The following is a 16,955-nucleotide window of genomic DNA, read 5'->3' as shown; positions in this document are numbered from 1 at the left end:
GAACATGCTATCAATCTAGTGGGATGACTATATATAACACCAACTTGTTGAATATTATTTAAAAATAAATATCTATATTATCGTCGGATGCCAACTCAGTTGATAAATTATCGATAATTTATTTATTACCCATGATAGAATTTAAATCTATGACATAGTAGACTTTAATGTTTTAATTGAGTCTTTTCAAATATTAGTATCCTATCAACCACATGAGTTAGGTAAAATGGTAAAGGTTCTTTCTTATTTTAACCAGTGGTCGAGGGTTCAATCATTGGTCTTGGGTATTGAGTAATTTTAAAATACGTGATCAGCATCAACCCTCTTAATGAGCCTATAGAATGCGGAGAATTAGTTACTGAACTCGTTCCGATTGATACCTTGAGAACTAAAAAAAATATTAGTATCCTACAAATTAGGTTTTTCTATACTAGTAGCTAGGGCATTCAACATTCATTTTAATATGAAATGAAACATATTAAAACAAATGGATCAAAATTTAAACACGTGTATATCTAAGGGCGAAACTAGTAATTCTTTTGGAGGGGTCAAAATTAAATTAAAAAAATTATGAGAGCTAAAATGCTATATTTCATTGTATACTTAAAAATTTATAATTTACTAAATCACAAATTTATCATTTTAGGGGTCAAAATATAATTTTTTATATATTGATTTATATATATTAAATTTTAAAAAAGTTAAAACACAAAAATTTTATTTTAAAGAAGCCAATGCCTCTACCTGCCTCCTTTTAGTGCTAACCCTTGTACCTATTGCGTGTATAATTTAATGTGTTTGTTATAAATACAGACACGTTCACATATTAATGTGTTTTTTTTAATAATTCCGTTATAGGTTTTGATTATATTTTTTTTTCTTTTTGAGGCAATGTCTAGAATTACCCATAGTCCCTCCTCACTTATAAATAAGAGGATAACGCATTTAGCGCACTCGAATTCACGTTCTCCTGTATTGACAATAATGCCCATATCAATCGAATTAAGACTCAAACATCACATATTAATGTATTTTTAAATATGTTTCATGTTAGATTCAAACTAACAGTTAACGTTTAAATTAATAATTAAGTTGACAAAAAACTTTATATTGATAAAATATTAATACTTTAATGATTCATTTGAAATAAATTTAAGTTTAATCCAATTAAAATTTTCAAAAATATCATCAATCGTTTTATTTCTAGTGTCAATCTATTCACACTCTTTTAAAAATCTTAAATGAGCTTTTTGTTTGTTTTCTTTTTAATTATGGGACAACATCAAACACCAAGAAGCATGCTTTTATCTCTGCACAATTAAAAAATTAATTGTAATCAATGATCATTTTATCAATAAATTAGACATTTTCAATATATTATTGTTGTGTCCTTTTCTCTAGATTATATACTATATATGGAAAATATGTTTTGCACTTGTCAAAATATAGTATGGAATATTAACCAAATCAATGTTCATGTGATCATGATGGTATTTAATATAAAATTCCTATCTTAATACATATATAAGCTTTAAGCAATTAGGTTGAATAGTGTAATAACTTTTAATTTTAAATATAATTATAAAATTAAAAATTGATCTAAAATATTAAAATTTTATTTTAACCAATATGGGTTGATACCTATCAGTATAAATTGATATTAACTATAATAGATTGAAACATATTGAAATCGATAAAATCTACCAAATATAGTCTACTTGGTACTAATTTAGGACCAGAACAATTCAATATCAGTATATATATAGTACCAACTATCATGGCTAGGGCCCTTTTTGGCCCCTTTCTTCGTTCAAAGATGAAGAGTTATATGGGTAAAGGCCTTCCAAAATGTTGAGATTTATGATTTTCCCTTTAAATTTTTAGAAAATTCTCATTATACTTTTAAAATTAATTAAACTCATTTAAAATATTTAAAATTTTCATTAATTCTACAAAATTTTAAAATTTTAATTATACCCCAAATTTTTAAAATAAATTCTCGTTAAACTTCTAACGTTTTTGAAAATTTTAATAAATTTCTCAAAATTTAATCTCAAAATTATTCACTACTTTTGTTCTTAATTATTTCTATAATTCGAATTTAAATTCTCCTTTTAAACGTGTAATATGATTTAACATTGCATCCGCACTGTGAAACTTAATAATAATAATAAAACCAACAGTTCAAATGACAGATGTCAGAAAACCCACTAGAGCAAGACCTCCTTTAATGAGTTTCATTAACCCCGTTGTGACGGTGGTGGGTGTAATAAGTTGCCAGTGGGGATGGATGCCCAGGTGGCGCTGGTCCATTGTTGTATGGCCCTATTACTGTATTATTATCCCATATGTTTCTCCCCATTTTATTTGTTATCCATTTTTATATTAAATTTACCATTTAATTTATTTACTTTAATTTGTGATATTTTGATATTTACAATATTATTAATTAGTTGAAATAAATAACACTATTAATTAATTATGTTAAAATATTGATATGATTTTTTCTTAAAACATCACTTTCATCGTATCATGCTAACATTATTTTTGTGTTCAAAGGGTGTTAAAAAAATTCATGTCTACAATTTATTTAGGATAGTTAATTATTTGGATTAATTAATGATATTATAAAAATTAATGATCAAATTATGTCTGAAAGTTCTAACACGATATTTGTAAGCTAAATCGAGTAGTGCTAGAAGTAATTTCAATTGCTTCAATCACTAGTGATGAACAAAGCAAAAAAACAATAAACACTCGATATGTTTATACAGTTTGATTTCTCCACGTCTGCAGAGCTTTACCTAGAGAAATAATTCACTATTTTAGTACATCGTACAACAAATTATTACTGACACTAACACTCACCATATTAGGATCTCCCTTTTGCACCTAGGATCAAGTAACACACTTGATTTTGCATTCAATCCTCAAGGAACATGAATAATTGCTCTCAATTTAGTACATTACTTATACAAGTCTCCTTAATTTATAATAAACCGAGATTTGCTAACATGCTATATCAAATTACAATAAATCTTCCACTAAAAAAAATAAGATAATCAACTCTTAAAACATCTTCATTAAGTCTAAGATAGGTTTTGAATCCAATTCAATCTCTTCAAAATAGGAAAGTCGATTTCCTTAATCCAATCAAAACCAATCTCCAATATACATTTAGATATCATAGATGGACATGCATATGTCCAAATTATCAACAAAGATGATAATAGAACGATTTTGTTACTAACATTTTCCAACACAAAATATGACATGTTTCTGAGCTAAGCAGTACTAGATACTAATGAGCACTACTTCTTGATACTGCTCAAAAACTGCCTTAACAATGTCAAATTAAAGAATAGAGATAAAATTCAAAATTCAAACACAATAGAGGGACCCAAAATCATAAATTGACCTTTAATTTTATCTTCTCTTTTTATTTTATTATATCATTATTAATACTGCCGAAACAATGAATAATGTGAGCTGTTCCTTTCACTCTCTCCGTTGAGAAAAAGGAAAACGCTTTCCGAGATGGATCAGGTTTCCTTTCTCACGCCAACCCTCTTTCATCAATGTTTTAAAAATCAATGCTACAACAGATTAAATTATTAATTTTTTTAATTGATTTTATCATCTAAGTTCATTTTTAATTAAGTCTTAATTCGATTGACATGTGAATTATTATCCGTATAGAGGACGTGGGTTCGAGTGCGTTAAAGCGTATTATCCTTCTACATATAAGTTAGGGAGGAGGTTTGAATAATTTTAGACATTGTGACAAAATGAACAAATTTGATCATAACCTATAATAATATTTTACCATTTTAGCAAGCCGATGAAGTTGAACATATTTACATAAAAAATTATTCATAACTTTTCTCAACTCTTAAATATGAAGATAAATGCATTTCAACGTATTCAAACTCATATACTCTAACACCGATAATAATATCAATGCTAATTAAATTAAGACTCAATTGATAAAAATAAAATTTACAATATACATTATCAATACATCACATATTAATTCGTAATATAATTTTTTATAAAATTATTTGTATTATAAATAATTCACATATAAAATGAAACATTTTTGCAACAGAAAAATGTTCCTAAATGTACACACAAAAATATACGATGAGATGATCCCCAAAAGTGCTACTAACAAATTGGAGATTTTTTTTTCTTTATTTATTGTTTTTCTTGTATTATTTTTATTTTTTTTATATGATGTACAGCTTAGATTTGGCTGTTTTTTTTCTTGAGTTTGGTAAACCTTTTTCTGAGAAAAACCTTTACAGGTTTTTCCTTAGCAAATTGAGATATTTTTATTCATTCATGTAAAATTAAAATATAAATAATCAATCAACCAACTTGACATTTAATCCTTAGGTTAAATTATTATTCAGGGTTAAACTTTTCAATTATTTTTATATTGGAATTTAATTTTTGGTTTAAATTAGTGTTTGAATTTTTTAATTTAAGTTAGTATCGAAATTTAACAATTACTGTCATATTAGTCTAAATTAACTTGGATAAAAAAGTTTAAGTCTTAATGTGATAATAATTGTTAAGTTCAAGGATTAATTTGGATAAAAAATAGATCGCAAAAGTAGTTGCCAAATTCAGTACCAAAAAATTATTTAACCTTTTAATAATTTAACAGAGGTTTTAACACTTAACTTACTTGATATTGTAGCAATAAAGAGGACATAAATTTAAATATGTTTAAGCATAAATTTCTTACTATTTAAAGGTTTGAATTATATATAGAAGTAGATATTATATAAATAAAAATTTCGAGTTGAATTCTATTTAATATAATATTAAAATTTTCGAGTTTTTAATCTTGATCAATTTTTTTTCTTTTATTATCTTCATTTAGTATTGTACTATCCCTTGGATTTTGTATTGCTACTCTATTTAGGCAGCCCTTTTTAGATGTAGTGTGTGCATACGTGGTTGGTACTTACACTAACACACGATAACCACACACGATAGGGACATAACCATGTTGTAAAACATATTTTAGTGCCTTGAGTAGTAAGTTGATTTTGAATGAGATTAAACATTTTCAAATCAATTTTGGGCTTGAGTTATTTAAGGTGTTTTAGAATTGATTAACCAAGTTTGATGTTTGAGTTTTCTCAGTTAAATTATTATGGCTTAAAATAACGATATTTTAAGGTTATTGTTAAAATTTTAAAATTTTATCAATTTGTTTTATCATTACGCATTTTATTAAGAATTCACAACTATAATTTGTGTCCATGTTTTAAAGTTATTGTTAATATTTTAATATTTAACAACAATTTATTTTATTGTTATGTATAAAATTAAAAATTCATAACGGCAAATCTTATTATTAAAATTAGTATCTTAAAATTAAATTCAACAACATTTCTTTTGAGTAAATTAATTATTATTCACATGCAAAAGCTGAAAAGGTTACTAAAACATTTCATACATGATAAAGCTTTTATTGGGAAGGTATCCTCACACACACATATGTATATATATATATATATAGCATACATTGTCAGTCACAAATAATATCAGGAATTAATAAGACATGTTAATTTTTAATGCTGTTTATGGAATAAAAAATATATTATTAATGTACAATATATTAACTCTATGTATATGCTTACTATGTATATGTCACAATATATGGCGTGTTTAGTTATTAATATAATAATACAAGAAAATATTATTTATTTAATGTATATGAATTAAAATAGTTTAAGCATAAACTAAAGAATAATTAGTTCAACCATAAAGTATGCACCCAATCCTTTAATCATGTGGATGAGAGTTTGATTTTTGCTCATGCAAATGAAGCATATTTTATAGCCAATCATTTACTCTTTTGGAGAACACTCACGTTGAGTGAATTAGTCATTGCTATTGGCGGTTGATACTGGGCACCCATGCCATCTATTTTTTCTCTCTATTTTTTTACATTTAGAAAAATGATTAAATTTTAGTTTTGGTCAAACTATTATGCCTAAAATTGATATTTAATTCTTATACTTTAATTTTAACGTAATTTAGTCTTTATATTTTTATAATGTTATTAATTAACTCAAATAGTTAATATTGTTAACTTTTCGATTAAAATATTGTGGTTATATATAATTTGAATGCCCTTTGTGTCTTAAAATTGACATGTAGCTTCTCATTTTTATTAGGTTTTTTTTTTGACATTATAAGACAATGGTCAAATTTCAATTTTGGCCTCTAGACTATCTTTGAAATGTAATATTAATTTATTATTTTAATTTTTAACATAATTTGGTTTCTCCACTTTTATAATGTCATTAGTTAATCTAAATAGTTAATATTGCAACTATTTCAATCAAAACACTAAAGTAATTTTTTCTCAAGAACACTATTTCAATCAAAATTATTTTATTATGACAAGTTTGAAGAGGTGTTTTTAAGAAAATAAATCCTAATAAGAATTTTCAACGTTATTTTTATTATTACATGACTACCAAGTGATTTTTCTAAAATTTAAAATGTCGCACCAGGACATTTAATAGTGGTAACAATTAAACCTGAATTTTTAAATCCTAAAAATAGAAAGACAAAGGGTGTGCTTGGTAGGAATGAGCAAAACTCGAATCAATTTGAAAAAATTAATTTTTTTCAATTTTCAAGTTAACCGAATCGAGTTATTCGAGTCCTTTTGGTTTTTTCGAACCAATGTCTTCTAATGTTTAGATGATTTTACGTACAAAATTTTCGTTGTTTGGTAAGTTTTCCTAAAATTATTTTCTAGAAGTTGTTCTTAGTGAAACAACCACAATATAAGTATCTTTATTATAAAATATTATATTAGCATTTCCTTTAATCAATAGAAATTTATTTTTAATAATAAATGTCATATATAAACGTAATATTATATAAGAGTGAATAGTGATACATTAGAGTTAGAAGTGAAGCTCAGCATGATTTAAACAAATACTCATATTTTTATAATTAAAATCTTCATATTTTATACTAAAAATATTTTTTATTAAATACTTACAAATTTCAATATATATTATTAAATTATTAATGAAATATTTTTCAATAATATATTAGGGATATTTTTAAAATTTAAAGTTGTTATTGTTAAACTTTATTATTAAAATAAATATTAAATATTAAATATTTTAAATAATAAATTTTATGAATTTTATTAATAATTTATTATATTATTAAAATACATATTCAGGGTATCAATTTTATTAATAAATTATTATATTATTAATTTTATTAATAATCACCGAACGTGTATAATAAATACTGATTAAATCGAACTCATAAATTTTGAAAACAAATTTGAAGATTTTCAAAACTTGGAATTATTTATTCCTCATTGACTCTTATACCAAACGAGTCATGAGGATATGAAGATGAATGGAAGTAAAAATTTTGAAATTTAAAATTTTGAAAACAAAAAATTGATTTGTTTTGAATTCAAATTTTAAAAACAAAAACTTAAAATTTTTAAAGTTTTTGTGAGAAACTTTGCTCGAGAGAATTGTTGGGTAAATTGAGCCGATGTATTGAGTCGTGCCATTTATTGCCAAATTGAGAGCCTTTTATAGAGGGTTCTTGTCTCTTTACAATGCCATTGTTGGGGAATCTAATCTCTTACATTATTACAAATATTTTTTTTTCTCGCCTTACACAATTTATTTTCCAGACTATTATTACAATTGTAGAGAATATATTCCTTGAATTAGAAAACTTTTGCAATGAATCTCTACTGTGTATCTGTTTCTTTTCTTTTGAGAATTTTTGCAGAGAATTGTTATTGTTAATCTCCGTCTTTTCTTTATAGAGAATTATCACTATTCATCTCCATCTTTTCTTTGCATAGAATTATTACTGTCCATCTCCGTCTTTTGTCTTCCAGAAAACATTTACTATTTAGCTTTCTAAAGACATAATGCTCAGAACCTCGGGACTCGCTTGGTATTAGAGCCAAATACAAATAAATCTAAGTTTTAAAAATTTTTAAATTTGTTTTCAATATTTTTGAATTCTGATTTAACAATCTTTATTAATGTATTATTATTTTTGCTGAGTATTGATACACAATCCAAGTAGTTATAAGTTAGGTGTGTTAAAGATAGAGTATCTTTATAGTCAATTTTAGTAATTTAGAATTTTTGATAGTAGAATCCCTTGTAGGAAATATGAAAACAAAAAGATGTTTTCTTTCCTTAGGAGAACCAACTTTTTTGCAACCTTTACCTCCAATCATTCCCAAACAAAAAGATGTTTTCTTTCCTTAGGAGAACCAACTTTTTTGCAACCTTTACCTCCAATCATTCCCAAGAGTGTGACCAAACCTTCAATAACACTATCAATGAATAAGAACATTACAAAAATGTTCCCCAAATGTGTGATAATTGGACTCTTCCAAGAGTTCCAACAAACCAAAATTCTAAAAAAGCAATGTTTGAAATTTTAAATGTCTTTTGTAATTATGTTATAAAAACAAAAGGAAAAAGTTTACCTATCTGTTTTAGGGTTGTTATTTTTCTAGTTGTTTGTGCTCTGTTTTGGAATAGTTTGGTTGCTTTTTATTCCTTGTTCGAATTGGTATGAGTTGGGTGATCCAATACCTTTTCCTATAATCAATTGACTGAGCAAAAAAAAAAATTCCAATTATTAGAGAGAACCGTTATCAATAAACTTAAAGAACAAAATTATGAATATATCTATTTTGGACTAGTCCAAGAAAGTTAAATAGTAAAGATCCATTGGAAGATAAAAGACGGAGATAAATAATAATGATTCTCTGCAAAGAAAACATAAGATAAATAGTAACGATTCTCTGTAAAGAAAATATGAGGATGAACAATAACGATTCTTTGTAAAAATTCTCTCAAAAGAAAAGATGAAGATACACAGTAAAGATTTCTTGCAAAAGTTTTGTAATTTAGAGAATATATTCTTTGCAATTGTAATAATAGCTTGGAAAACATCAATTGTGTAAGGTGAGGAAAAATATTTATAATAATGTCATGAATTAGATTCCCAACATGGATGTTGTAAAGAGGCAAGAAAGACTCTCAATTTGACAATGAAAGATATAATTCAATTTTTCCAATAGTTTTCTCGAGCAAAGTTTCTCTCCAAAAACTTTCAAAATTTTAAGCTTTTGTTTTTAAAAATTTAAATTTCAAATTTATACCTCCATCCATCCTTAGATCTTCACGACTCGCTTAATTATTTATATTTAATAATATTGAATATTATAATATTCTATTATAGTATTTTTAAATATTAAATAAAAAATTATTAATAATATAATAGTATTAGGTGATTCAAGTTAATTTTTATATAAAATAAAATTACTTATAAATGAGTTTTTTACGAAAAATGACTTGTGCTTTTAAAAAGGGTAATTTATAGGAAAATTGGCTTATTTTCTGTTGACCAAGTTGTTTTCCATGAAACAAACACAAGAAAATGCATAAAACATTTTTTGTAAGTTATTTTCCGTGAAACAAATGTACCCTGAGTTAGAATGATAAAAGACGACTCATCAACTCGATTAACTCGGAACTTTTTTACTTGGTTCTACTTGATTCGGTCGAATGCTCACCCTTTGTGCTTGGTTGGCCGGAAAAGTGGAAGGATTGAAGGAGTGAGTGGAAAAGTGGAAAGAAAATAAATTTGAGTGTACTCGGTAGGGCAGAAAAATGAGAGAAAAAAAAAAGAAAGATGATTATTTTTCACCCTAATGCATAAAAATCAAAATGTTTATAAAACTGGTCTTAATTTTTTTATTTTATTTCCTTTCACTCTTCAAATCTTACAAACAATGATCTTTCTTACTGAGCACACTTAAGGAGAAAAAAATATATATTTTCTACATTTTTCTACCCTTTAAATTTTCATCTTCCAATTTTCTTTCTATTCTACTAAGTAAAGCCTAAATTCCAAAAAGAAAAATAAAAAAATTAAGAGAGCTAAATTCCAAACGATAAAGTATATAAGGACTTAAAGCATATCTTAACCTTCAAATTTTACTATGTAATTTTTGGAAAAATTGTAATAATAAAAATAATAAAATATTGTTAGATGATATATGTATATGTATATGTATATGTATATATATTACATTTGATTTAATATTGAGAAAGAAACATAAATAAAGAGACATGCTATATGCAACAAGAGGTTAGAAAAGATAAAGAATTTGTTGTTGGGTTTCTTTTACTTTGCATTTCTAACATTTTATTAAAATATACCTTTATCTTCTTCTATTCCCCACATAACATAACTCTTCTTTTCTTTTTATAATGCTTTTCTTTATATTAATTTTGTTTTTTTATATTCGTCTTATTATTTATGTTTAGAATTCACGATTGTCTCTTTCAATAATGTTATTTTTAATATTCAATTTATATTCTTTCTTTAAAATATAATACATTCAACACTTATTGATTTTTCTCAATATTAATTACCAATTTATATTTAATAATATAATAACATTATTATTTTTATAATAACATTTATTATTTTATAATATTTCTTACTTCTTCCCACTTCACCAGCTCCCTCATCGGGAATTGCATAGGCAGCAAAGTTCAGTGAAGCAAAAGAAAGAAAAAGTAAGATTTATTATTTTATTCAATATGGTCCCTACTTCTACTTCTCTTTGTTTACATGATTCTCAATACATCAATTACGATCAATTATTAGCATGTAAGCTGAATAAATTATTAATGAATTTGTATGTGAATTAATTATAAAAAATGAAAAAAAATTCGTGTTCCAATCTTTAATTACTATGACGGATGATCGTGAGTGCATATTTATATTATGTAGTCTTACTTTATACGATTTAAGTTATCACTTTCATTAGGTAGGTGGGACAAGTCTTATATTAGTTACTTACAATCCATTACATAGTTTATAGCATATTCAACAGCATCTTATATTAGTTACTTACAATCCATTACATAGTTTATAGCATATTCAACAACTTCTATTGTACATCTAGTTATAAAATAAGTTTGATTGTGTTAAAATATATCACTTATGGTTATGGGAACTATGATGGCCTTAAGTCTAAAGATCACATTTATCATTATCACTATGATAAGTGTTATGACTTTCACATGATCTAAGAGTGTTCTCATGACTCTTCGATATAGTACATTATTCTCTAATATGTACTCATGCATTTGACTTGTCATCTCATATTGATGATAACGCCTTATCACTAATCGACTATACATTAGTCTCAATATATAATTGTTGTCCCGGCCCACAATAATATTTGACTAAGGATAATTTAATAATAATTATATTATTCCGAAGACATTATTATTCAATTATTTAATACACAAAAACATATACCGGATATAATAATTGTTATGCATTTATTAATTAAATAAGGTAAAAGTATGTATTACAATTATCTCATAATTGGTCTTTCCGCTTGTAACACTTTTTTATTGTGGAATCGCCTTGAGCCGATTTTCGTGATTTCCTGACTTGAGGAGTTCAACTGCTTCGCTTTGGTGTATCGATGTGCCTTTTCATAGAGGTGAGACAACTTCTCAGGTTTTTTTTTTTTTTGTCAATACGTACCTCAAATGCTCATGAGTCATGACCCACCCCTGCAATAAAAGCTTAAATTGCCCACTTATTTGTTAGGCTCTTGATGCTCATAGTGGTTGTGTTGAATCAACGAATGTAATGTCTCATACTTTCATTAACCTTTTGTTTCACAACTATAGGGTTATAGGATTTCTTATTGCCACACTATTTGCTAAGAAATGTGTCATAAACTGGTGTACCAGTTCTCAAAACTACATTTCAATCCTGTTGGTAGTGATAGGTATCCATATCCTAGTATAGTCTCAAGAGTTTTATGGAAAAGATCCTACACTTGAGGGCATTATCGGTGCCCATGGCACGCATATGGTTCTTGTATTGGATGATGCGATCCATAGGGTCTTTCATCTCGTTATATGTCTCTTTAGGTAGCTTAAAGGAAGATGCCACTTGGTTTTCAGCTTTCTTTTTTTGGGCTAAAGGTCCATTTGAGTATGAGACCCATTCTCTGTCTTCTGACTTCACCATTCGTGGGATCCCCATGTCTTTTCTTAGGGGCTTTACGTGGTGTCTTAAGGGAGAACCTTGCTAGCTTAAGTTAATTCTCAGAGACCCATGTTCCTTACTAGCTTTCCCATTTCCGTTTTGATCGCATCAATGTCTTGCTACTGAGGACGCCACATCTTTTAGTCTAGTTGGCATTGATGTCATAATTGATTGAAGTTCGTGCATTACCTGAGCATTCTATTATAATATCTTGTCTTCTTGTTGAAATCGCTTTTGGAATGTTTCTTATTATTGTTGGATACGTTCTTGGAGGAGCCTGAGCTGTTCTTGTAACTTTGTGTACTGTTGACTTGTAGGCGTGTTGTTTTGTACGGTGGGATTATTGGTTGAGTGGTGGCAAATTGTTCCTTACATAAGGCTTTATTGATTTGGATAGTTCTGATAATATAATGCTTGGGGAAGTACATAGTTTTGTTGATAATGTTACTAATGGGTAGGATGAGCGCTATTGTACAAATAGGCATTGCGGTAACCCTAATGAGTATATTGGCCATGAGCAGGATAGTGCTGGTATCCCCGTCCCACTTGTTTATAGTATTGGTTTTGGTCATACCAGTACAATTAGCTTCCTTCTCGTGCTCTCAGGGGATATCTTGGTGTGGTAAAGCCATGACATCTCATCTGAATTCCCACAAACAATGCCAATTCTTGATGCAAGATTTGATGAAAGAGGATGCAGGTGATTCACACAGTGGTGGTGCCATAAGCCATTAATAATGTTTATGGAGATTGGTAGAGAAGAAAGGTTTAAGCCTTTTTTGTGACTTGGAGGAGGAGCTTAATGTGGGCTCTCCTTACATGATTACCCTACAAGGATGAAGTGACTAACTCAATGAGTTGATATTAAAGAGACAAAAGTTGCATAGAGGAGACCTTATCTTAAGGGAGCTCCTTCAACTTGACTGCAATATAAACTTTGTACATTATGGGGACTAATTGTTGGGTATGTATAACAATGCTTCTACTTATTAGTATTTGGCAGTGTTGTACGGTATTTTCCTTTTAACAAATGATATGCTATTTTATTGGATAAATAAGGATAATGCTATTTATTATGTTAAATTATTTTTATTAGATGGAAGTTAATTGAATTGTTAAAATTTTAATAATATTAGTAAAATATTTCTTGAATTTTTATAAAGTAAACATGGACCACGTGAGTTAATTACGTCTATGTTAGTTTAATTAGCTTTTCCATCCAATAAAAAGCAATTTGACTATTTTGAAGATTGTGATGAAAAAAATTGAGCCAAAGCAATAAAATGTGAAAATAATAAAGGTTAATGGCCAGCTCAAGTGAAGACTTCAGTTTGGTGCCAAATCTTTTTTTATCCAAATTATAAGTATCTTAGTTTGGCTTCAATGTTCAATTTAATAGTTGAATATATTTTTTTTTGTCCCAATTAAGTACTTATGTCTTTTTACTAACTCAAATACCAAATTACACATTATAACCAAACTCATGTACCAAATGAAATATTAACCATTAATTATTTGAAAACAATTATATACAGATCTACAGTTGGATATAATATATGTATGCATGCATGCATGCTCAAATAAGTGTCAAGTGGATATTTACAATAACTTTGCAGTCAAACAAACATTGCATGATGTGCACTCACTTCTGTATTTTTGTTGCCATGAAAATTCCGACCAACCAAATGTGACTGTATGGCAGGAACATAAATATGAACATTTGCACATGCTGTCATAAATCCATATAATCTTTCTAGAATATGCTTCACAATTAAGGTACAAAAATTTGCTATGGGATTCTTGCTTATAATTGGAAACAAATTCAACAATGAAAATTTGAAGAAAAAAAATGTAAAAAGAAAAGGGGTTTGAGGGGTAATATCTGAGTTAATTCCCTTTGGATCCTTCCATTGTTTGTTCATCTAAGAGCTCATTGACACAAAATTCCTGTAAGTTATCATAAACTTTTCTCAATTGTTGAAACATCTCCATTGATCTTTGACAATCAGCCTTCAGTCTCTTCGCTTCCATTTCGGCCACAGCCGAAGACCCTTGTTGCTGCAAAAACAAATGGTTGACAAGGGTTTTATCAAACAAGGTTTTTGAGTCGAAACCACGATAATTACAGGCCAGTAATAGTAAATCGATGCTCATACTACTAAAATTGAGCAAGTAAAGAGAACCTGAAGTTGTTTAATGTGATCATTGATTAGATGAGAACTGAGGTATGAAGGGAGGTCGATACTATCTGGAAGCATAACAATAGCCTTGTTGTCCATGTCTTCATCGGTTGAATTTGCGTATTTTTCTAGCGGAGGTGGGAGTGAAAGTTCGTGCTTTCTTGAGGAAGGTTGTGATTTTGATTCTGCCCGACCAAGGGGGTATGGAAGTCTAACAATGACAATATTGTTCACAGGGCCTGAATATAATAAGTGCACATTGGTTACATGCTTCGGGTGTGTATAATAAAGAACATCACATGAAGAAACAGTATTTATGCTTTTTTGTATGAGATTTGTCCTAAACAAAAAGTTATGAAAATGAACGGAGCATGCATAGAAGGTAATGCTCGAAACTAAAAGTATGCAATCTAATTAGTGCCTTTCATGGAAAACAAGAAACATTTACCTTTGGAATGTCGGAACATGCGAGTAATGTTTTGTGTTTTCACATCCCAAACTCGAATCATGCCATCCTCTGATCCAGATAGTAGCAAATCTCCTTCAGCACTATATGCCAAGCATGTAACTGGCTTACTGTCCAAAAAAATGATTGTAAAACTGTTAAGAGGCTATCATTCACCGATATTATTCAAATACGAGCAACTTTTCCTTTTTTTGATGCATAACAATCAGAAGTATCTCAAAAGTCCACCTTCAATCTAGGGGATTAGTTTTAGGGTTCCAAGCCTAAGAGCACAAGCCATAGCACCTCTACTTTAAGAACTAAAAGAAAGTATGAAGTTAAACGACAAGAAGCAACATAGACTTTCCCGGGATTATTTGGGAGTATTGAAAAGATGGGCGAAACAAAAACTAATAAACAAATGATAAAGTCTGAACAAAAAAGTAACACCTTTGATCAGTTAGTGAACCGATGATGTGCAATCCATAGTTGTCGCTAGGGGAACTTTCGGCATTAAGAGCAGCAATATAAATTTTACCATCTCGGCTGCCGGCATAGAAGACATGTTCACCAGGGTCTATTGCAATTGCATCAATGATGGAAGGAAACACAACGTTTCGTAATAATCTTCCCTTGGATAAGCTCCATACCTACTAGCAGTGAACGCTAAATCAGGAACATCCGGTAATTACAAAACAAATCAATTGATATTCCCCGTAATAAGATTCTATTACAAGCATGGTAGATTTGTCAAAAAACCAACAAAAGAATTGTGAATTACCATCATGTTAAGCAAATGCGTCAACGTTTCTATCTTTTCATTCAAATGCATATAGTTCAAAACACAATTTACTGATAAAAAGGCGATAAATAGATAAATTGGGTGGTGCCAATGACATGCCATTCAAAGTTTCTATCTTTTCATTCAAATGCATATAGTTTAAAACAACATTCCAATCACCAATCTCTTAAGATATTACAGAACAAACCTTACAAGTTCGGTCCTCGGAAGCCGACACGATGATTGCATTCCCTCCGCCATAACCAATAACAATATCTGTTACACGCAGAGTATGTTCCGTAAAACTATACTCATAAAGATGACTAACCTGCTGCCGTCTAACATCATCGAATATCCTAATTTACATCCAAATCAAAAGTAGAAACTATTAGCAATTAGGAACCACAATAATCAAATACGATACACACGAGTAAGGGTGTACATGAAAAGCGACCAAACTCGAACGCATCCATCTTCGGACCCGGAAATGAGAAGTGAATCATCTTCAGAGAAAACTAAACATGTAATTGCTCTATAATGAGCATGCCATTTCTTCAATAACCTACCCGTAGCAACCTAAACAAAAAACGAACCAAAAATGTTTAAGCTTTAATTAACAAACAAATTACTTAAAAATTAAATAAAGGGATTGAATTGTTTTATACCTCCCAAATGTAAATATCACCTGATGAACCTCCACCAACTATGTAAGCACCATCGCTATTAGCAATAAGCGGTTTAATGGGTTCAGCGGGAAAGCTTTTAACTTGGGCTTGAGGCTGTAAAAAATAAATAAATAAAATTAAGCAAAAAAAAGGGGGAAATTTTTGGGTGGTTAAAAAGAGCGTACCTTGGACCAAGACCAATAAAGGAGGTGACCGGAGGTGGCGGAGGGGTCACGAAGTTGAGAGCAGGCGAGGAAACGGCAACCGACGGAGGTAAGGCCGTGTGGAGGGGAGGCGCAAGTTTTGTAACGGAGTTGCTCCGCCCCTGTTTGTAGGTCCCAGCAACCGATGCCGCCGTCGATTGAAGATGATGCTATTACTACATTCATTGTTATTGGGACAAGCTTCGCTTGGTTCTTACAACGATAAATGATTATAGGGTTTTGTTTTGTTTTTTAGGGTTTTAGGTACAGGGGAGGAGGAGAGGCTTGACACTGCAACAGCGAGAATGTTCAGAACGGAAACGACATCGTTTTGCCCTTTATTTTTTTTTAATGATCAACGACATCGTTTTAATTCATTGAACTCCGAATTATAGGTTAAATTGTAAAAAATTTATTCTTCTATAAAATTTTCAAAATAGTCACTCAACTATTTAACATTTTTTAGCCTTCAATATTTATAAATTATGTTAATTTAATTTTATTGTAAAAAAATTAACCCTTAACATTTACATATTGTGTGATTCGATTTTTTAC

At 28.8% G+C, this 16,955-nt stretch overlaps 1 protein-coding gene across 1 annotated transcript; it reads right to left on the bottom strand.

Annotated features, from left to right (window-relative positions):
- Nucleotides 1-13,735: 13,735 nt before the first annotated feature.
- LOC108484579 (protein ROOT INITIATION DEFECTIVE 3) lies at nucleotides 13,736-16,722 on the bottom strand. The gene is made up of 8 exons (XM_017788405.2): nucleotides 16,383-16,722; nucleotides 16,198-16,311; nucleotides 15,975-16,108; nucleotides 15,741-15,888; nucleotides 15,202-15,401; nucleotides 14,755-14,882; nucleotides 14,310-14,545; nucleotides 13,736-14,184 (listed from the first exon to the last, which is right to left on the bottom strand). Exons 1-8 carry the CDS (start codon nucleotides 16,584-16,586, stop codon nucleotides 14,014-14,016), a joined length of 1,335 nt encoding a protein of 444 aa, XP_017643894.1. The 5' UTR covers nucleotides 16,587-16,722; the 3' UTR covers nucleotides 13,736-14,013.
- Nucleotides 16,723-16,955: the final 233 nt, after the last annotated feature.

The sequence above is a fragment of the Gossypium arboreum genome, chromosome 6 (assembly GCF_025698485.1).
Source record: "Gossypium arboreum isolate Shixiya-1 chromosome 6, ASM2569848v2, whole genome shotgun sequence".
Taxonomy (NCBI): Eukaryota; Viridiplantae; Streptophyta; class Magnoliopsida; order Malvales; family Malvaceae; genus Gossypium; species Gossypium arboreum.
This window is presented reverse-complemented; position numbering and strand designations above follow the sequence as displayed.

Coding starts and splice junctions, on each gene's coding strand:
- LOC108484579 (XM_017788405.2), bottom strand. CDS start 16,586: ATGAATGTAGTAATAGCATCATCTTCAATCGACGGCGGCATCGGTTGC. Junction 16,109..16,197: donor GTGATATTTACATTTGGGAG/GTATAAAACAAT, acceptor TTTTTTGTTTAG/GTTGCTACGGGTAGGTTATT. Junction 14,185..14,309: donor ATCACATTAAACAACTTCAG/GTTCTCTTTACT, acceptor TTGTTTTTGCAG/CAACAAGGGTCTTCGGCTGT.